At 44.8% G+C, this 22610-nt stretch overlaps 1 protein-coding gene and 1 pseudogene across 1 annotated transcript; both read left to right on the forward strand.

The window, feature by feature from the left end:
* Window positions 1-1948: 1948 nt before the first annotated feature.
* MPHOSPH6 (M-phase phosphoprotein 6) lies at window positions 1949-18163 on the forward strand. The gene is made up of 5 exons (XM_066637288.1): window positions 1949-2099; window positions 13008-13120; window positions 14271-14361; window positions 14916-15016; window positions 16870-18163. Exons 1-5 carry the CDS (start codon window positions 2049-2051, stop codon window positions 17030-17032), a joined length of 519 nt encoding a protein of 172 aa, XP_066493385.1. The 5' UTR covers window positions 1949-2048; the 3' UTR covers window positions 17033-18163.
* Window positions 15603-15722, forward strand: LOC136660877 (5S ribosomal RNA; annotated as a pseudogene).
* Window positions 18164-22610: the final 4447 nt, after the last annotated feature.

Here is a 22610-nt window from a genome sequence, read left to right on the forward strand (position 1 = left end):
AGCACCAACTCTGTGGCATTCTCTCCCTCTTAGGCTGCAACCCTAACCTCACTTTCCTGGGAGTAAGTCCCATTGAACACAATGGGACTTACTTCTGAGTAGACCTGGTTAGGATTGTGCCCTTAGTTTACAAACTGCTGCCTTTTAGAGGTTTTCCAGCAGAGCCTAAAAACGTCTTTTTACTTTCACATTCTCATTTTTTTTTTTTAATATGGACTCTCAGGATTTTTTAGACTGATTCATTTTATGGTGCATTTTAAAAATTCTGGTTTTTTTCTGCTTTATATTGCTCAATCCTTAATGAGATTTTTAAATTGCTCATTGGATTTTAGGAATTTTAAAAAAATATTTATATTTTTTTAAAATTTTTTATAACACATGTATTTTTTATCATACTTGGAAGCCGCTTTCAATACCATGAGGGAGATAAAGCGGGATATAAATTTGTAAACAAACAAAAAACAAATATTGTTTGGTGCTTTTAAAGACTTTGTTCTCTCCAAAATGAAGTCACACATAAGAAGAGCCCTGCTGGATCAGGCCAAAGGATCAGGCTGAATCTAGTCCAGCTTCCTGTATCTCACAGTGGTCCACACTAGATGCCTCAGGGAGCACACCAGACAACAAGAGACCTGCATCCTAGTGTCCTCACTTGCACCTGGCATGTCCAAAAAACATAAGAGCCCTGCTGGATCAGGCCAAAGGGCCATCTAGTCCAGGTTCCTGTATCTCACAGAGGCCCACACCAGACGAATCAGGGAGCACACAAGACACCTGCATCCTGGTGCCCTCCCTTGCATATGGCATTCTGAGATAGCCCACTTCTAAAATCAGCAGGTTGCACATACACATCATGGCTTGTAACTTTTTGTGGTGGACTTTTGTTCCATAAATCTGTCCAATCCCCTTTTAAAGGCACCCAGGCCAGACACCATCACCACATCCTGTGGCAAGGAGTTCCACAGATTAATGACATGCTGAGTAAATAAATCTTTTGTCTGTTCTAACAGTCACAGCACTGAATTTTAGTGGGAGTTCTCTGTTTCTGGTGTTGCGTGAGAGGGAAAAGAACATCCCTCCATCCACTCTATCCATTCTCTACATAGTGTCTTCCCCCATATCATGTGGCAAGGAGTTCAACATATTAACATTTCTTTTTTATTCTTCTAACTCTCCTGACACTCAATTTTAGTGGCTGTCCCCTGCTTCTGGTGTTACATGAGAGGGAAAAGAACATGCTGAGTAAATAAATCTTTTGTCTGTTCTAACTGTCCGGGCATTAAATTTTAGTGGGTGTCCTCTGGTTCTGGTGCTGTGTGAGAGGGAAAAGAACATCCCTCCATCCACTCTATCCATCCTCTACATAGTGTCTTCCCCATATCATGTGGCAAGGAGTTCCACAGATTAATATTTCTTTTTTATTCTTCTAACTCTCCCGACACTCCATTTTTGTGGATGTCCCCTAGGTCAGTTGTTGTGTGAGAGGGCAAAGAACATCCCTCTATCCACTTAAACCCATTTTTGCCCGGCACACAGCTGTACACATTTGGCTCCTGTTGCGTATATGCAACGTTGTGCAGCTTGTAAAGATGGCAGAATTTTTGCAAGCAATAACCCACTGTGTGTAGCAGCCAGTCTGCCCCCTCCTCCCTCCCCCTCTCTCGCTCTCTTGGCGTTTGCACGGGATTAACACGGATTCTCTACTGAGTTCTGCAGACACTGATGACTGGCAGCAAACAAGTAAGGGCAGGCCCCTTGGCTACAGCGCGACACTCTCCGCATGCGCATATCTTGCCAGCTCTTTGCGAGTGAGGGCTGCGGCTTCACCTGCCACCACCGAGCATGCGCCATTTGGAAAAGGTGAAAGTTCTTTATAAGTGAGGGCATGACTAGGACGGAGGCTTCACTTGGCGCCACCGAGCATGCCGAAGGAGCTGCCATGCTGACGACGCAGGCGCAGTCATTCTCCATTACTTCTGAGGTGGTGCGGCGGCGGTTGGATCGCGGCCTGGAGGGCGAGAGCCGGAGAAGTGCTGCCATTTTCCACCATGGCTCGGGACGTGAAGAGCAAACTGTCTAAGAATCTGCTGCGTATGAAGGTGAGAAGCCATCGGGGGAAAGAATCCGAGCCGAGCCCTACAGGGAGGGAGAGAGCCGACTCTACCCGAACTTCTTCGGGGCGGGCGAAGGCTTTCCGAGCGCTTTCGGGCGGATTCGGACGAGAGAACCGAGCGCCTTCGGGTGATTACGGAGAGGGAGCCGACCGCCTTCCGGGTGTGAAGCCGAACCGAGCCGAAGCCGTTCGGAGGGAGGAGACGAAGCTGGTCTCAGAGTAGAGGAGGGTTCCCGGGGGAGCGCTCGTTCCCTGCGAGGGGCAAGCCGTGCAGGCTTGCTGTTATACATGGGAATGCACTCTGCACATGGTCTGGAGCACGCTTGCCAACTCACAGGAAAGTGGTTATAAGCAGTGTTCCCCAAACTGTGGGTTGGGACGCACTAGTTGGGTCGCAAGCCAATTTCAGGTGGGTCCTCATTCATTTCAATATTTCAGACTTGATGCTACCTTGGTATGTGCCTGCATTTGGGGAAATGTTACAGAGTGCTTTTAACAGGCTACAATGTATATGCTTTTTACAATGATCCTCAATGGGACTTACTCCTGGGTACTCCTGTGGATAGGAGTGTCAAAAAATTTTCTGCTTGATGATGTCACTTCCGGTCATGACATCATTTCCCATGGGTCCTGACAGATTTACATTCAAAAAAGTGGGTCCTGATGCTAAAAGTTTGAGAATCACTTGGGTATAGGATTGCTGCCTTAGAGACCAAACCTAGGCATGTCTACTCAGAAGTAAGTCCCATTAGAGTCAATGGTGCTTACTCCCAGGAAAGTGTGGATAGGATTGGGCTGTTAGGCTGCAATCCTAAATCCTATCCACACCTTCCTGGTAGTAAGTCTCATTGAATAAAATAGACTTACTTACTTCTTACTTCTTACTTCTGAGTAGACATGCATAGGATTGTGCCCTTAGTCTCATTCATCCTTTTAAGCCATCTACTTTGCATGCAAAAGAACCCCCCTCCCATCATCGATCAGTCCCTTGCAGCATCCACTAAAATTGGGAGAGTTAGGACAGACAAAAGAATTTTTTTCTTTACCCAGCATGTAATTAGTTAATCTGTGGAACTCCTTGCCACAGGATGTGGATGTAGTGCTAGACTATAATAACTGCATCACCAGGATGCAGGTCTCTTGTTGTCTTGTGTGCTCCCTGAGGCCTCTGGTGGGCTGCTGTGGCATGCAAGAAGCTGGACTAACTGGGTCTTTGACCTGATCCTGCAGGGCTCTTGTGTTTTTAGCATCTTCAGTTTGGGCTGGTGCATATTTCCCCATTTGAAGCCCTGGAGAGCTCTTGCTAGTCAGCAAGAACCTGACTGATCTGGGGCTGAACCTGATGGATCAAGGACCTGATTCAGCAGGAGGCAGCTTCATACATACATAAGAACATAAGAACAGCCCCACTGGATCAGGCCATAGGCCCATCTAGTCCAGCTTCCTGTATCTCACAGCGGCCCACCAAATGCCCCAGGGAGCACACCAGATAACAAGAGACCTCATCCTGGTGCCCTCCCCTACATCTGGCATTCTGACTTAACCCATTCCTAAAATCAGGAGGTTGCGCATACACATCATGGCTTGTACCCCATAATGGATTTTTCCTCCAGAAACTTGTCCAATCCCCTTTTAAAGGCGTCTAGGCTAGACGCCAGCACCACATCCTGTGGCAAGGAGTTCCACAGACCGACCACACGCTGAGTAAAGACATATTTTCTTTTGTCTGTCCTAACCCGCCCAACACTCAATTTTAGTGGATGTCCCCTGGTTCTGGTATTATGTGAGAGTGTAAAGAGCATCTCCCTATCCACTCTGTCCATTCCCTGCATAATTTTGTATGTCTCAATCATGTCCCCCCTCAAGCGTCTCTTTTCTAGGCTGAAGAGGCCCAAACGCCGTAGCCTTTCCTCATAAGGAAGGTGCCCCAGCCCCGTAATCATCTTAGTCGCTCTCTTTTGCACCTTTTCCATTTCCACTATGTCTTTTTTGTGATGCGGCGACCAGAACTGGACACAATACTCCAGGTGTGGCCTTACCATAGATTTGTACAACGGCATTATAATACTAGCTGTTTTGTTCTCAATACCCTTCCTAATGATCCCAAGCATAGAATTGGCCTTCTTCACTGCCGCCGCACATTGGGTCAACACTTTCATCGACCTGTCCACCACCACCCCAAGATCTCTCTCCTGATCTGTCACAGACAGCTCAGAACCCATCAGCCTATATGTAAAGTTTTGATTTTTTGTCCCAATGTGCATGACTTTACACTTACTTACATTGAAGCGCATCTGCCATTTTGCTGCCCATTCTGCCAGTCTGGAGAGATCCTTCTGGAGCTCCTCACAATCACTTCTGGTCTTTACCACTCGGAAAAGTTTGGTGTCGTCTGCAAACTTAGCCACTTCACTGCTCAACCCTGTCTCCAGGTCATTTATGAAGAGGTTGAAAAGCACCGGTCCCAGGACAGATCCTTGGGGCACACCGCTTTTCACCTCTCTCCATTGTGAAAATTGCCCATTGACACCCACTCTCTGCTTCCTGGCCTCCAACCAGTTCTCAATCCACGAGAGGACCTGTCCTCTAATTCCCTGACTGTGGAGTTTTTTCAGTAGCCTTTGGTGAGGGACCGTGTCAAACGCCTTCTGAAAGTCCAGATATATAATGTCCACGGGTTCTCCCACATCCACATGCCTGTTGACCTTTTCAAAGAATTCTATAAGGTTCGTGAGGCAAGACTTACCCTTACAGAAGCCATGCTGACTCTCCCTCAGCAAGGCCTGTTCGTCTATGTGTTTTGAGATCCTATCTTTGATGAGGCATTCCACCATCTTACCCGGTATGGATGTTAGGCTGACCGGCCTATAGTTTCCCGGGTCCCCCCTCTTTCCCTTTTTAAAAATAGGCATGACATTTGCTATCCTCCAATCTTCTGGCACCGTGGCCGTTTTGAGGGACAAGTTGCATACCTTAGTCAAGAGGTCTGCAACTTCATTCTTCAATTCCTTAATAACCCTTGGGTGGATGCCATCAGGGCCCGGTGACTTATTGATCTTTAATTTATCAATGAGGTCTGAAACATCTTCTCTTTTAACCTCTATCTGACTTAACTCCTCGGTTAGGAGGGGCCGTTCGGGCAGCGGTATCTGCCCGAGGTCTTCTGTCGTGAAGACAGATGCAAAGAACTCATTTAATTTCTCTGCCATCTCTAAGTCTCCTTTTATCTCCCCTTTCCCTCCCTCACCATCCAGAGGGCCAACCGCTTCTCTGGCGGGTTTCCTGCTTCTAACATATTTGAAGAAGCTTTTATTATTCCCCTTAATGTTGCTGGCCATGCGTTCCTCATAGTCTCTCTTGGCCTCCCATATCACCTTCTTACATTTCTTTTGCCACAGTTTATGTTCCTTTTTATTCTCCTCATTAGGGCAAGACTTCCATTTACGGAAGGAAGCTTCCTTGCCCTTCACAGCCTCTCTAACTTGGCTGGTTAGCCATGCGGGCACCCTCCTGGATTTAGTGGAACCCTTCTTTCTTTGCGGTATACACCTCTACTGGGCCTCTATTACTGTTGTTTTAAGCAGCCTCCATGCACTCTGGAGAGATTGGACTCTTTTTACCCTCCCTTTCAACCTCCTTCTAACCAGCCTCCTCATTTGAGGGAAGTCCGCCCGTCGGAAGTCAAGGGTTTTTGTTAGAGATTTGCCTGGTATTCTTCCCCCAACGTGCACGTCAAAACGGATCGCAGCATGATCACTGTTCCCCAATGGCTCAGTAACGTTTACATCTCTAACCAGGTCCTGCGTACCGCACAAAATTAAATCCAGAGTCACCTGTCCTCTGGTGGGCTCCGTAACTAGCTGATCAAGCCACAGTCATTTAGCACGTCAAGAAATCCGGTTTCCTTATCGTGACCAGAACACAAATTGACCCAGTCAATATGAGGATAATTGAAGTCCCCCATGATTACAACCCTGTCCCTCCTTGTCACCTCCCTGATCTGTTTCCTCATTTCAAGGTCCCCATCAGATTTCTGGTCTGGAGGACGATAGCATGCCCCCAGTATTACATCGCTGCACAAGCCTGGTAATTTAACCCACAGAGATTCTACGGTGGAGTCGGACCCACCTTCAATCTCTACTTTGCTGGATTCTATCCCTTCCTTAACATAAAGGGCCACCCCACCTCCAACACGCCCCTGCCTGTCCCTCCTGTAGAGTTTATAGCCCGGGATTGCGGTATCCCACTGATTCTCCGCATTCCACCAGGTTTCCGTTATGCCCACTATGTCAATATTTTCCCTTGTTACCCATGTTACTCAAATGCTTTTTAAGTTATCTTCTCTTCTATATCGTTTTGGAATACGACCTAAGAAAGTCTATCATGAACCTCCCATTATTGCTTTTACCCAATCTCGGGGAGTTGGACATCCCGATATAGTTAGGGCAGAGGTTTCCCTTACCAGGTAACAAGGGAAAATGTTACATGATGCCTTCTCTCCCTCCCCCTTAAGAATCTTCCAGGATTCTTAAGCCACTGTCTACAATTTGTGGCAGGACCGGTCCCTTCATGAGGCCAACTGAGGCAGTTGCCTCAGGGACCTGGTTGGTAGGGGGGATGTCCACTTCCATCTGCCTCACTCTTCTTTCTCCTCCTGGTTGCTGGTTTGGAAAATTGGCAGAAGAGGACACTCCAGCATGCCACTTTACACTCTCCCACACCTCCTTTTTCCACTCTGCCTCCCTCTTCTTTTCCCAGTTCAGTAAGTGGAGAAGAGCAGAGTGCCACATCACCAGCTAATTGGGGGGGGGTAGCTTTTGACATGCTGTTTAATGAGCCAGGACGTCTTGAGTCAGACAAGATAGCTATGATTATGTATGAATGTCTTCAGAGGATTTCTCCTCTTTTGCCTGTGGAACAAGTACTAGGTGCTAGGTTGGAAGGACCTTCAGAAGATAAAGGGAGGGGTGCAATGCAAGCTTTCCTTTTCTTACAATATTTCAATTTCTAAAAGACTAGTTTATTTCTTGCCTTGTCTGATCTAAAGGTCTTGTTTTGCATTGATAACTTATGGCAGGATCTTACAATCATGTTAACATTAACCATTATTTCCCCTGTTCATTTAACTCTTCCTTCTCTCCCCGCCCCCTCATCCATGTAGTAGTGTGGTGATGGGGACCAAGGAGGGGGGAGGATATTAATAAAGCCCTGACCTAGTCATCGCCCTTGGATTTTTGGATTCGGTGTTGAGTCCAAAGTGAAAGTGTTGAGTCCAAAGTGAAATTAGTCTCGGCTCAGCAGCTAATGGACTCCATACGCATTCCATAATGTAACCCATAATTCAGTCAAGGAACGCTTTGGTGTGATTGATGATCTCTTCATTTTCAGAGAACGTCCAAGCAGGATTGCCATTAATTTTTTTTAAAGTAAATATGTGTTAAGTGTTTAACTCAGCAGAGCCGGGCCTTGCTGGTTTGTTTGCTTTACTTTCCCTTTGCACCATTCCGTCTTTAAAAGTAAAGATAATGCAGAAGAAACATCCACAAACAAATGCTGGAAAAGAGGCTGTTGCACAGTGAACTTCGAGGGTTGTTCCTTGTCCTGACTAAGCATAGGAGAACCACCTTTTAAATGGTGTGTGTTAGCTCAGTCAGCAGCTGTAGTTCTGTACGTGTAAATTCTCATTATTCCAGTTCATGGGTAACTGATTCCACTCTGACCCATTTTCCATTTGCTCTGCCCCTGCCAAAAATCCACAAGGGCAGAGCACTACTTTGCGCCTGGACCTTGGGTCTAGTAAGAAAACAAAATGGATTTTACATGTTGGAAGGCCCAGCCGTCCTTGGGCTTTGAACCATACTAGGGCAGCATGGAAAATAAGGAAAATATAAAATACAGTGGGCACTTGGTATCTGTGGAGGATCTGTTCCAGGACCCCTCTGCAAATACCAAGTTCTGCAGATAATTGAATTTGCCGGGGGCAGCACCGCAGCAACTTACCCGGGGCCGTTCCCTGTCTTCTGGAAGTTGTGTGTGGCTCCCAGCCTCCTCAGAAGGCTTCCCGAACATGACTGGAAGGCGCTTACCATTTGCTGGCAAACGGAAGCTGCCTTTCAGTCATGACCAAAAAATCCTTTGCAGCCCTCTGCTTTCGGTTTGGCACCTGCAGTTATTCAACTCCATGGATGCTGAGCCCATGAACAAGGAGGATCCACTGTAGAGACAAGGCTTGTTGAATCTATTCTTATGTCGCTTTGGCAATAAAATGTGGAGTCTCTCTTGCCAAGCATGCATTGGGGGGTGCTTTTAAGGAAAAAAGAGTGTTGTGCTGGCCCGTAAGTGTTAACAAAACTGAGCTATTTTCTTATCTGCTCCTTGGGACTTGTATAAGAGCCAGAAGCCTTGTTTTGCTGCCTGAAAAATCTGCGCTTTCCTCCAGCTGCATCAAAGCAGGAACTAGTCAGCTTCCCTACCAGCACTCCTTGGGACTCTGCTTCAGATAACATCATCAAGTTGTCTTGTACTGGAGGCTAGTTTCGGATCCTCCGTTGCGGATCTTGCTGAGAGTCAAGCAAGCCTCCAGCTCCCCAGTGAATACAAGTCTGAAGCTTTGAAGACAGAGTGTGCCTAAAAGGGGAAGCAAAGCTCACCTTCTGCAAGCACAGCTGAATTGAGGCTGCAACCCTTTGGGGGTGTGAGGGAGTCCAGAACAGCAAAAAGTTCATCACTCTTGAAAACTCTGCTCGCTGCAGAGCACCAGTTGAAGGGCTTTGGGGAAGGTGATGAGAAATTATTACATATGTCTTCAGGGTAAGAAAAATCCCAAGGACCTGATTGTCTAGGCAGGCGCTTTTTCAAACATTCCAACTTCAGGGAATGGAGACCACGGTGATTTTATTACGATGACAGCACTTTTACACTGTGCCACAGGAACAAAGCTCTGCCCCAAGGGGCTTACAGTCTAGATAGACGCAAGGGGAAACTTGTCTGCTTTTCTGGTAGAAGGCAGCTTCAAATATTCAGGAAGAGTTTCTACTTGAATAATTAGATATCTATATTTAGGAAGCCTCAAGCTTTGCACACAAAGACATGCTTCCCAAAGCTCTTCAAGGAAAGGGAAGAACAGAAGCTGGAGAGACTCTGGTTCCTGCACATGCTGTTAACTCTGTGTATCGAGAACATTATGTCCCCCTCTAGGCATTCCACATGTAGTGGGTGAATGCGTTTCAGGATGTTGTTAAGGGCAGCACTTACACCTACCTTTATGGAAATGATGCGAAAATTAGCCGTGGCCTTGGACTCGGGGGCTTACTTCCAACGCGGGCCCCTTGGCGCTGATTAAACATGCGCACTCTTGCGCTGCTGAGCGGCAGGTTCTGCTGACTGCCTCGGTACCACATCACACCTGGATGGGGGACTGTTAGCCTAGCTCAGAGCCACGCTTTTCCCCCCACAGCTGGATCTCTTTCCCTCAGAATGTCACAGCTTAGTCCTGGAAGCCCAAACAAATGCTCATTTACAGCGTTTGATGTGCCGTGCAGCTGCTGGAACCAGAAGTTAGATATTTTTATCTCCAGCCCCTTTAGCATCTCATTTTTAAAAGAAATAGATAATGATTGTTAACCGGTTGCTTATAGAGGAAATTCGCCCATTGATATTTTTGATTGAGTAACTTAATTTCCTTCATTTGCTCCGCGTCTTACATGTTAGCTTCCCCTCCCCTTCTTTCCCCTTCTGCTCCAGCAATTATCCCCTGTTCTGAGCAACGCAGTTCCATGATTATAGCACAGTCCTGATTTTATTTGAGAAGGAGGAGCGGGTGCAGAAAATGGCACTTGTACAAAACGTGGTACGTGTTAACAGAAACTGGCGTGGAGAGAGATGGAATTAATGTCGATAGTGTCTCATTTGGGGGACTTTGCCAGAGATTTCAAATACTTGAAAGAATTTATCTTAAATCATTTTGCTGTCATGTTGGAACTTTAGTCTTTACATCATGTAGGTTGGGAAGCAGCCCAGTAGCCTTGTGGCTACCCAGTCTATATAATGTGACAAATCTGCCAGGCAGGCTAATGGGTTTCTGCTCTAACAAATTAAGTGAGCGTCTGGGGAAAGTCTAATTGGGCTCACATACGTTCTTTTCCTCCCTCCAACTTTTCCATCTTCCCCCTCTTGAAATTTAAACTGTAGGTTCACTGATGTAGGGCAGCAATGTGCAACCGGTGGGCTGTTGCACATTGGTGTGCCGCAAAAGGTCCCTAGGTGTGCCCCGGATGTTCGGAGCATAAGCAGTGAGAATTGATGAAAAAATCTTCCAGGTTCTGCAGCTCTCTTTCTAGAGCAACTGTCTCTAGGCCTTTACCAGTGGAGGAAGAGGAACAGTCAACTTGTTACTGCAGATAGTTGTTCTAGAAACAGAGCCGCAGAACCTTGAAGAGTCTCCTGGAAGTGACAACACAGAGGACCATAGAGGTCAGTGTGCTAGGAGAAGAAAAACATTGAAAATTGCTGGTGTAAGTGCTGCTTAGTGTTGAGGGGTGTAGGGGCCCCTGGTATAGGGGCTGCTTAGTGGACAATTAATTTATTTTCCTTCTTCATTGAAACTGATTCTGGGCTGTCAAAAGAAAGAGCTTATTTGCAGTCTTTCCACTCTACGGTGCTTCCTGTTGGTGCTGTGGACCAGCAGAATGGGATGCTGTAGGGCTCAGGCTGTATGCACTATACTGAGTGCTCACGTACGTCCCAGTTCTGTAGGCACACACAGACACAAAAAGGAAACTAGATTCTGAATTCTGGTTTCAGACAACACAGAGGACACCTTCCTGCTCCTATTGAAATAGGGCCACCTCCTTAACCCTGTTCACCCTTCAGTCATTGCAGTAGCTAATACTTCAGTTGCCCTCATTCATCATCTTAGTGATACTCCCTGAAGAAGGAAGCTGTTCACGCATTCTTAAAACTGTTGCCTGGGGCATTCAGAAAACTTGCTGAACTTCAGTTCATTAATAATGTTTTGCCTGCATTTCTGAAATGTTTTTTTTGCAGTGGCTCCGCTTCTTGTTTTTAACTGAAAACACAGCATGAAGAAGAGGTTGATACCATCCTGCAGAACCCTACGGCTTCTGATTCACAAGGCCAAAACACTCTGCAGCATGAAAACATCTTATTTATTTGCAAAGATCTGTGTGCCGCTTCTCTGGCCTAGGGACCCACCAAGCAGTTTACCTAAAAAATGCCAATAAGCATTAACAGTGAAAACACCTGAAAGCACAATTGAGGGCAGTAACAGCTGCCCTCCCCGCTCCCCCCCAAAAAAAAAATCAATCAGCAGCCCAGAACTCATAACAGTCCAATAATCTTAACAAATAAGGATAATTAAAGCAGCAAAGAGCAAACACGGATTCTTTGTGCCTGTTGCCAAGTGGGGGGTGGGTCATTCTCGTGGGGTTAATTCAGTCCTGTGGCAAACTTAGTTGACTGGTTCCAGTGTAAATATGTATGTAATCCATATCATTGTTTCATGATGGGCAAAAGATGGGGTATGAATTATATATAATTAAATAGAATATAGGGGAGAAACAGGGAATTGAGTCCACAAAGAACTGTGTGCAGGAAGAGATCAGTGCTGGGAGTCTTTTGCAGATGCTTGCACAAGAGTCCATGCAATGCTGTCACAGGTTCGGCAGCCCTTCAGCTTCTGTGCGTGCAGGTGGAAGGTCATCTTGCACAGAGTTGATCTTTCTCTGTCAACAGTCTTGTGCAAGGTGTCACATGAGCCTTCCTCATGCAGAAGGTGACGTCCGTGTGCTCAGGGTCACCTTTAGACCCAACCTCAGATGTGACTTTTTGTGCAAAAAGGAAAAAAAAAGAAGAGCTTTACAGTAATAATGCAAGCAAAGCAGTTCAGGCTGATGTATCAGAGCTCGTATTTGATTGCCCAGAACTGAGACACGAGCCCTATTATCTCTTGCTTTTCTTGTTCTCTTAGCCTTGCTTTGTATTTCTCCATGCTTAGGCTGACACACTTCATGAATCCATGCAAGTTCATGTCGCAAGAAAATAAAATAAATGTATTTATTTAGCACTGTCAGTGTTTGTGGCATTTTCCAAAGAATGAGAGGTCAGGTCTCTGCCCCAAGAGGCTAATTTGGAAAGTGAAACAAAGAAAGCAATAGAGGAAGGGCTAAGCAGGAGTGCTTATTGAAAGAATGTGTGCTGATTTCATAAGTGCCCAAGGCTTGACTATAGTAGGAGGTGAGGCACTGAGTGTTGTGCCAAAGACGTCATAGGTGGGTTTTGAGGAAGGGTTTGAGGTGGAATTACTGAGACTATCTAGGTGTCAGTTTCAAGGATAAGGGCCAGCAAAGGAGAGAGGGTAGAGCCATTAGATTGAGCAGGAGGTCCTCAGGTGGCTGTGGGTGGTGGGGCCAGATGAGTAAAGGTCACAGGCAGGGATGTCTTGAGAAGGGAGAACTGGGCTGTGGAAAGTCTTGAAAGTGGTGGTGATGAACTTGTGCGCAATTTGGGCATGGAAAATAAGCTGCTGTGCAGACGTAACAGGGGATGTTGCATGATCAGAGCAATGAGAAGAGTGGATTTGGTAGCAGCAGGGTAGTGGAGATGGAGGCGAGGAGGCTGATATGCCAACAGTAAGGATTAGAGAATAGAAACTTGCCATAGGTGAGACCAGAGATGACCAGCTGTTGATCACAGGTGACTTCTTTCCCTCTAGAGAGGACAGATTTCAGACTGTTCTCCGGGTTACTGTAAGATTCTTCGTTGCTTTTGTTGTGACATATCTACACGGACGCTCCTTAAGTGGTAACATTGTAAAGGTATCTCATCATCTGCTCATGTACTTTTTTGCCCTCTTTTATGTCTGCATGTGTTTCAGTTCATGCAAAGGGGCTTGGATTCTGAAACCAAGAAGCAGCTTGAAGAGGAGGAGAAGAAAATAATCAGCAAAGAGCACTGGTTCCTGGACTTGCCAGAACTGAAAGAAAAGGAGTGAGTTCATAATGCCGCCTTTTGTGTGTCCGGGAGCCGACCTGGGTCACAGAAAGCACAAGGAGCCCCCAACACTGGAGAGCAAACCGGGGGCTGTGCGCTCACGACGATTGTCTTGATGAGATGCTGACTAGGCTTAGCAGAGAGCCAGCCCTGCTTTACTTGCTGAAGATCCCAGGTTCAGTCCCTGGTTGTGTCTCCAGTTACGACTGGGAAAGACCCCTTTTTTGAAACCCTGGAGAGCTGCTTGACAGTGCTTGACAGTGCTGAGCGGTAGAGATGGTGGGGTCTGACTCTGTACAAGGCAGCTTCTTGTGTTCTTGAGCTTGCGTGTGACCACCAACGTAGGCCATACAGAGTTCATTGGAGCCAGGCTTCTGGGTGTTGTACTCAGTGATGATGTCCTCACTGAGCCAGGGCAGCTGGGCAGGTGGGCAGCTGACAAAAGTTGTGCAAATTGGGGCAGGCACAGGGAGTGGGAAAGATGGGGAGGAGAATCAGGAGGGTGGCAGGAGAAAAAGGGGGAGAGCCAGGTGGAGAAAGAAAGTTGGAGCTTAGTGACAGGAGGATGGACGAGGAAGAAAATGTAAGAGGAAGAAGAGCACAAAGAAGGTACAAGAGGGGGAGAGAGAGGTGGAGCAGAGGGGGAAGAAGCAAATGGGGGTGAGGAAGAAAAAGAGAAAGCTAACAGAATGGAAAGGATGAAGGAGAGACTATAAAAGGGCAACAGGGAAAAGGAAAAGGGAAGCAGGGATGTCCATGGCTCTTGACATCCTGTCAAGGGGAAACTTAATGTCACAGATTGAGGCAGCACACCCAGTTGAGTGTGTCACACCTGGGGCCAAAGAGCATTCTGTCAACAAGGGCAGGGTCCCCAGCTCCTTTCTCCCTTCACCTGCCTGAAGTTACCAATATAGCCCTGGAGAAGGAGACTTCTCTTCACTAAGTAACAACCCCTCCATCTGATTTCCCTTCTGCACCCAGTTGCCTTAATAAACCCCTTCCCTGAGCATCTGCTGCAGGTTCCCAGGGTCTGTGTGCCACAGGGTTCCCCCAGCATGTCATTCTTGGTGCCATTTGATGTGGCCCTTCCCCTGTGGGATGTGTAAGGGAATGAGATGCCTAAGGCCTCTCCTTTGTTTTTCCACAGGAGCTTCATCATAGAAGAGAGGAGTTTTGCGCTCTGTGAAGACCTGCTCTATGGCAGGATGTCATTTAAAGGGTTCAACCCTGAAGTGGAGGTATTCTCAAGGGGTCAAGGGGGGGAGAGAGTGACATGCTGTTGCTTCTCAGTGGGCTGCTCTTCAGCTAGCATTGTCCAAATGGCTCAATATGGCATCTTCCCAATGGACAGCTTTCTTAGTATATTGGCCTGAGGCATCTGGTGGGCCACTGTGAGATACAGGAAGCTGGGCTAGATGGGTCTTTGGTCTGATTCTGCTGGGCTCTTCTTATGTTATGGTACCAACATAAAAGAGAGACTTGTGTCACAGAAATGAATACCTTTATCAGTGTATTGGAAAACTTCCAAGCAGAGGTTTCCAAGTGGCCACCTGTCAGGCATGCTGTAGCAATTGCCTGCGCTGAGCAGAGGGTTGGACTGCATGACCTCCAAGGTCCCTTCCAACTCTTAACAGCTGGGCAGAAGGGGAAAGAGCAGCAAAAACTTTGAAGGTTCTCTGTGTCCTTTTCCTTAACAATGGTTTCCTGTTATTGCCCAATCTGTCTCCCTGACGTTTTCCCTCCTCTTAAGGAGTGTAATATTTAAACTGATATCCCCGTTTTTCATTTCCAGAAGTTAATGATCCAGATGAACTCGAGGTACAAGGCAGAAGAAATCGAAGAGGAAGATAATGCAATGGAAGCTGATGTATCGGATGAGGAAATGGCCAGGAGGTAACCGTTATAGTTATGACATAGACGATATTATCAAGCTGATATGTGGCTGCTTTTCCTTCTTTACAAAATGAAGGGAAAAACCCCCAAATGACCAAGCACTTGATGTACAAAACACTTTTTTTCAGAGAAATGTGTGTTATGGTGGAAATAAGCTGTTGACCTGAACATCTGTTTTTATTTTTTAAAAGATCTCTCCTTTCTCCCAGCAATTTAGCTTGATGTCAGTTACAGCAGTTGCTTATTTCACCATCCAGTTTCTTCTTGGGGGGAGGGTGTGCATTGGGAATAGCCATTCATAGAAATGTATCATCATTTGTAGTGCTAGAAATGGCTTGAATCTAGAATTGCTAGATTTAGAGATGGCTATATTTTATATTTTTGAATAGATTTTATACTTTTGAAGAACGAGAGTCCAGCCATTATAAAGTATATGAGCAAGTGTCAAAGCTGTTGCCGTTTGAGCAGGATAAGGCTAACAGTGATCTTTTTGAAAGTTCAGCACCCCCGGAACTAGGTGGTAGACTTGCAGCAACCCCTCACAGATTCATGTGTAAATGAATTGAAAATCCATTTGGTTTACATGATTAGCAGCAACTGTTACCCTGCACATGCCCACTCTCGTCTGATCTTGGAAGCTAAGCAGGGTCAGGCCTGGTTAGTACTTGGATGGGAGACCACTTGGGAATACCGGGTGCTGTAGGCTTATACCATAGTCTTTCGAGACTGAAGGTTGCCAACCATTTTTACATTGATTTTAATGAAGACCCACCCCCTCCTCCAAGCTCTACGATTTTGGTGCTTTCCAGCCAAATTGTATGAATATTACAGACATTGTATTGTTACCTTAAGGCATAATATCTGAACCATCTCTGAAAGACTGGATGCAAGGAACACTTCATGTTTGATATCAGAAAGTTATTTTTTTAAAAGGTGCTTTGAGAAAAAAAAAATCCATTGATAGTAATGAGACACTCGGCAGCTGTTGTATTGCTTGACACTTGTGTGTTTCCCATTCTATTGGTGTAAAGTGTTCTGGTATTCTAATGTCTGAAACATCGCAGAGATAGAAAGCAAATGTTTTTCATTTTATAGGCAATCAAAAAAGGACACAACTAAAACAATTTCACATGGATTTCAGTATATGGACCAGCAACATTTATGCTTTCCCTTGCTGGTAGCCTGGCACCTGTAAGCCTTCTCTGATCCCTATAAACCAGGGATTCCCAAAATGTGTTTTGTGACACCTGTGTTGTGGGTCACTCACAGGGGCGTTTCAGGATGTCCCCGGTGGCCCCCCCATCTGTTCCCCCAGGCACTGCCATCTTGGATCTCACAAAATGGTGCTGCCATTTTGGATCTCGCAAGATTTCATGAGATCCAAGATGACTGTGCAGGGAGTGAGAGCCTGCAAGGGCGCCATGACCATGGTAAGTTTGGGAACCACTGCTATGAAGAATCAGACCTTCCAGATTTCAAACATAAATGTTTTTCATTTTAAAGCTGTTTTAAAAAAAGGAGCATTATTTGCACAGAAGCAGCAGAGGGACAAGGCCAGATTCCTGTCCCCTCTCCTTTTTTTTTTAACATCCAGCTGCTGCTGGAATTCTGAAGAATTCAAAAGCTTTCTTAAGATGTTGTGTCTCTTTGATTGGTGGCTTTTGAATTTTTTTTCCCTTATGGAGCAACATGGCTCTCTACGTTATTTACAGTCATAGAAAAATGATTTTAAAATCTTTCACTGCCATTGCTATGAAATTTAGAATGGAGTATGAATGTAACAGACCACTACATTCCACCAACTGAATTTGTTCTCAGAGTGCTTCTGTCTTCACACATTGTGGTCCCTGCAGGTATGAAACTTTAGTAGGAACCATTGGGAAGAAATTCTTGAAGAAGAGAGACCGGCGTGCACTTCAGGACGCAGAGGAAGATGAAGATCAAGAAGTTGAAATCGATAAGAGCAATTGCAGGCCTAGCAAAGTGAAGAAAATGTTTTTAAAACCGCAGGATTAAGTGTTGTAAATTATTTCTGTGCCCCTCAAGCTGGGGAAGTATATTTTGTACCGTGGTTAATACAAGTTATTTTTGTAAACTGGTGACTCTTTTTGCATGTCTGGGGCAGGTGCATTTGCAGAGTACAGGTTCAGGTAATAGAATGTCCCTTGCTCTCCGCATACATCTTTAGCACAGGACCACAAAGAGCTGGGCCTGGCATGTAAGTGGGTAAGTTATTGCATGTGGCTGAGAATCGACTTGGATTATGATTCTTGCCATGAGCTGTAGTATTTCAACAGCCAATGAGTTATGGCCCCTTCACAAGACAATTCTGCTTTCTGTAGCTTTAAAAAAAATTTCTATGCATTTTAAAGATAGGAGTGGAGGGAATTGCTGGGGCAGTATTTCTTTTTTCTTTCCTTTTTAAAAAAGAGAACATCCATTAATTTACTTGATTTATTTATGTCCTTGGAAAATATCTTACTGTAATGGTGTATTTTAGTGTAGTACAGAGCAGTTTTAAATAGCCATGCCTCATACTTCTGCTAATGATAATTATGACCCTAAGGGAGGGGGGAGGATCTGGGAGTAAGAGCCACTTTCGGTGAAGTAGTCAACTTGATCAAGTTCATTAGTAGTTGCAGGATGATTTTTGCATGGTTGTTAAAATATAGGGGTAACAGTGGCCCTGATGCCAGTGTGAATTAGCCAGGGACTTTCTACACCCTCCAGTTGCTGATGTGTTGCCACCCAATGCACCTGGGTTTACACATGATGCTCTGGTTACCCAGCAGCCACTTCTTCTCAAACAAATGTGTAAATCAGTGATACGGGCATTCCTGTTCGCATGAGGTCTGTGGCGTGGAGGCTAGTGGGAAGGGTGTTGGGTGGCTTCTTCCTTCAGAATCCTTCATTGTACATCATGCAAGTTTTTTGCTTGCCTTCCTTCCCTTTTGCACCTGTGCCACTCTGTGTCTCCAAACATACTATTGGCACGTTATCAGAACTGAAAACTGGCATTAATTTGCTCAAATAACCTATCCGTTTGCATGATGTTCTCCAGTTTTCTGGAGATTTCCAGGCTTTGTCTATCATGTTTTCATAAGTTGAAATCTGTTGTGAAGGTCATATTAAACACTTTAGCCAGTTCTCAGCACGTTATGTGGTGTGTGGGTTGGTTGGTTGGTCGGTCAGTCTCTCTCTCTCTCTCTCTCTCTCTCTCTCTCAACTCTTAGTCCACTGATCATCCAAATGTGTCTTCTGCAAGACTGGTTCTAGGGAGAGCAGAGCAGCTTCATCATTTAAAAAAAAATTGTGGACAGCTTGTTGAAGCAGAGCACAAAACTCAAATTACAGAGAATATAAGACGCTAAACGTCTACTGTCATTTGCAGGTGTGACACCAGGGTGAAAATCTTCCTCTCAAAGATACCTAATTAGCAATCCAGGATGTATCATGCATGATAAAGACTTTTTCTTACCCAAGAAGGGGGTCTTATTACTGTCAGAAAAAATCTGATGCATTATCTTCTTTTACTTTCCAAACCTAATTAAACGCTGCTGGGTCAGTTTGTCAAAGCCTGACCAGAGAGTATTGCCCATCATGGACAAAAGTTAATGATTATAGAGTATTCTCCCCCCCCCCCCCAACAGCCCTGTCTTTGACTAAAAAAAAAAAATTATCTTCAATGATTTTGCTGGAAAAACTTGGAAATGTATCCCTTTTGTCTTTTTTGCTCATTACAAAGGAAATGATCTCTCTTGTATGAATCAAGACTTTCATTAGACGGAAGCATTTGCAGAAAGATTATTTTTATTCACCAGCAAGTGTCGAAGGCACCAGAAGTGGCCTTCTGGCCTCAGAGTGTATCCAGGTGACAGGCTTTCTGAGTAGTGGTGATCTGAGCACCCCCCCCCCACTTCTCTGCTATGTTCTGTGTCTTTTGCCACATCTCTGTGTCAACTACTTTTTTTATCTTTGAAAAATAAATGTCCTTTTCTTCCATTGTCTTCAGGGATGAGCCCTTGAAGTGAAGCCTGCTTCTTCTTGCAGGCTTCTGCCCAGGAATTTTGCCCAGTAGTTCAGTTATCTTTCTGAAGTCTACTTTCCTAAAGTTCAGGGTACATATCTAAGGGCCCAGTCCTATCCAGTGTTCCAGGGCCAATGCAGCCACAATTCAGCTCTGAGGAAAAGGAACAAATGTTACCTTACTTCAAGGTTCCCTTGAGGAGACCTCCATGACTGCACCCCACCACCGCAGTGGGATGCAGTACATGCCCCATTGGCACAGCTGCATCAGCACTGGAAAGTTGGATTGGATTGGGCTCTGAATCCACTTGGTTTTCCCGTCTCCATACTGTGAATCCCAGGAAGACATGAGGTTATTGGCAGTGCTCTTTGAAAACGTGCAACGTTAGTACATGGGGGTGGAAATTTTTTTTAAAAAATTATTGCTTTAATGGCCAGTCCCCAGTGGAAATGGAAAGTAATGGAAAAAGAAATATTTATAAAAGGAAGAATGGGAAGTGTAGTTCACATTGCTCAGGTAACACAGGGATGCATTCCTTTTTTCCTTCCCTGATATGCAAAAAAGAGCAGACAAGGCATCTCAAAACTTTTTTCCCCCCATGAAGGGATAAATTTGGGCAAATGTTGGAAAATTAAATTCTGGATCAGCTCTAGAATTTATACAGAATTCCCTGGACTGTTGGTTGTATCCTTTTTGGGTGGGCGGGCTTGTGAGCCTCTTGAAGACGTCTGATTGGCCACTGAGGAAAGTGGGATGCTAGACTAGATGACCCTTTGGTCTGATCCGTATACTTTTACCCAGGTGTGTGTATATTGACCTGCCATTTGTGCGTGAATTAATAAGGAAGGCCATGTGTTGTTCATATTGCAATGGACTTGTTACTCCAAATGGGGTAAGAATCTTGGCCCAGCAACTCAATCTCACTGCTACTGCTTTCTCTGTTTGTATTGAGAACAAACAGAATTGCTTCTAAATCTAGTGTTTGATGTTGTATTTCCTGGGCCCCAGTGGATCTTGGGTTATTGAGCTGACCCCAGTCATTTTTCTGTAGTTCGCATCAATTTTGTGCCTATACAGCTGAATCTTTTAGCATGATGGTAATGTGGCAATGGATTGCAGTTTCCCTACCATTTGTGTTGTTCCATGTTGTGCCGTTGCTTTTCACCTGCTTGGCGCTGAAGCTGAAAACATCTTAGGTATGCAGTTCTGCTGATTCTAGCAGCACTTGGTCTCTGAGCTTCACTTATCCATAATATGGTTAGACTTTGGTTTCTGTTCTAGTTGACAAGTAAGTTTACCTTGGATGAACTTTCTCCTTGCCCACCCCACTCTATCCACTTGTCTCCAAAAGACCATGTTACTCACCCACAGATATGTTATGTACTTTGGGTTATTTAGTATGCCACTAAATTATCAATTTAAATTAAAAATGGTAGAACCTGAGCAGGGGCAGGGCAGGGCAGGAGAAGAAACTCACTTGCTAGCAGGCACATTTTCCCTGTTCCATGTACTGTACCTAATACAGACCACAAAGAGTCTACCGTTTTTTCTAAATAGTACCTGCAGCACAAATGGTTCCAAATAGCTTGAAAATATTAAAAGGAATCTGACAAGAATGGTTACATGCTAGTCATGTGAACTGGAGACAAGAGTTCATCGGAGTAGCAAAAAGATTAAAGCAAAGAATTCCTAGTTAAAAACTTGTTTCTGCTATGAATTCACCAGGATGTCTTAGAAAAGCCCCTCTCACTCAACTGTCACCTCTGTTGGCATAATAAGAGTGGCTACCTTCCGAGTTTGTTGTAAGGAAGACTGAAATAATATATGTGAAACCCCTAGGACATTAAAGGATTTAAGATAAGCTTGGCATAATTATAGAACATTCTTTGGCTACTGTTGCTAAGAATTCTCTTGGATAGTGTTCTTCAACCTTGGGGTCATAACCCCTAGTGGAGTCAATTGTGGGGTTGTGGCAACTTATGGAAATGAAACAGGTTGAAAACTTGAGTACTAGGTAAAGGGAAAGAATCTGGTGTACCTCTTCAGGTAGCAGGTGATTGTGTCCCAGTCCTGCTCAGGTTCTTAACAATTATGCTACAATAGCTTTCAGTAGTGCCAGGCTTCATGGTAGCTTTTTCTGCTCTCTCTAATAAGAATATTTGGTCTTAGTGAACAGTGGTAGGAGAGCATTATGAGGGTATGGAGTGGGTGGGGATGGGGACAGGGGTGGACAGGTAGGGTCCCAGGAGGGGATGGGAATGACAGTGGGTCCCCAGTCTCCAGTTAGTTATTAGGGTCATGGCATGAAGAAAGTTGAAGACCACTGCTCTTGGATGTCTCAAGTGGCATTTTATTGAGGCAAGTGGTTTTTTTGTTTGCCTTTCAATGCTTTTTTTTCAGAAAAACAATGCATAAATAGCTGCTACAGTTCTAATGCCCTGGGCACTTTGCAATTCTACACTTAGGATCTGTGCACTTCTAAAACAGCATGATGCCTTTTTCAAATTGTTACACAAATGAAACAAACTTTTGTCATCTGTGGACTTTTATTTTCATAACAAAAGCTGGATTATTTAGGTTCCAAGGAAGTGGACACCAAAAAACATGTGCAGCTCATAAGAACTAGAAACATCATTCTTCCAGAAAAGCTCCTTGCAGTAAGCAATGCATAAAGTAGCTCACTGGTGCAGCAGAACGCAATAGCCTTGGGTCTTTTAAAACCATCCTTTCTAAGCGTCTCATTAAAAAGAAACACAGATCAAGGTATATGCCGTCATCGTAGCTGGTGACAGAGCTCTCACAGGTGTTCTCAGTGTATATATGAATAGCCAAGAACAAAAGCCTTTGTAAATATTGGCCTATGCAATTAAAATTATATCAACTCTATCCATATTTTGCAGATTAAGGTTTCACAAAGGAATTTCACAAATCTGAGACAAGTATTTCAGAAAGAGCATCCCCTCCACTACACCTATATAGAGTCCAAAAAGATTATTAGGAATTGAATGGAAGAGCAAAAGAATGTAATATGTGAGGGGATGACATTACTGCAGTGGAGGCTGGGTTCCTTTTTAATACAAGTGTTTTCTCTATTGGCAGCTCTTATGATAATTTAAGAATCTTGAAAGTTATAGACATCCAGCCCAATCCTGCCATGTCTTGCGATGGTTGTGCCCCCTGTATGAGTTGCCCCATTGATATGATTCAAAGAAGACAATCTATACTGAAGTGTTCTTTTATGCATGTAGATTTGTCACCTCTATTGAAATGAATGGGATAGCCTATGCACCCACTATGGGCATATCTCTGCATTCAGGCACACGTGGTTTAATAGCTTATGTAGTGCAGATGCCTCTGTTTAAGTGCTTAAATGCTCTCAAAATCTGTCAGCTGAGAAATTTAAAATGGATTCAGTACAGCCATTGGCTTGCATTTGCAAAGTTATCATTGCCAATATATACACAATATACAATTATTCTATTTTTGCACATCATGGAGTACCTGTGATTTGCATACAGGCCTTAATTTTATAGCAATTTATACTGAATGCTGGATTAAGCAGTTGGC

This window comes from Tiliqua scincoides, chromosome 9 (assembly GCF_035046505.1).
Source record: "Tiliqua scincoides isolate rTilSci1 chromosome 9, rTilSci1.hap2, whole genome shotgun sequence".
NCBI lineage: Eukaryota > Metazoa > Chordata > Lepidosauria > Squamata > Scincidae > Tiliqua > Tiliqua scincoides.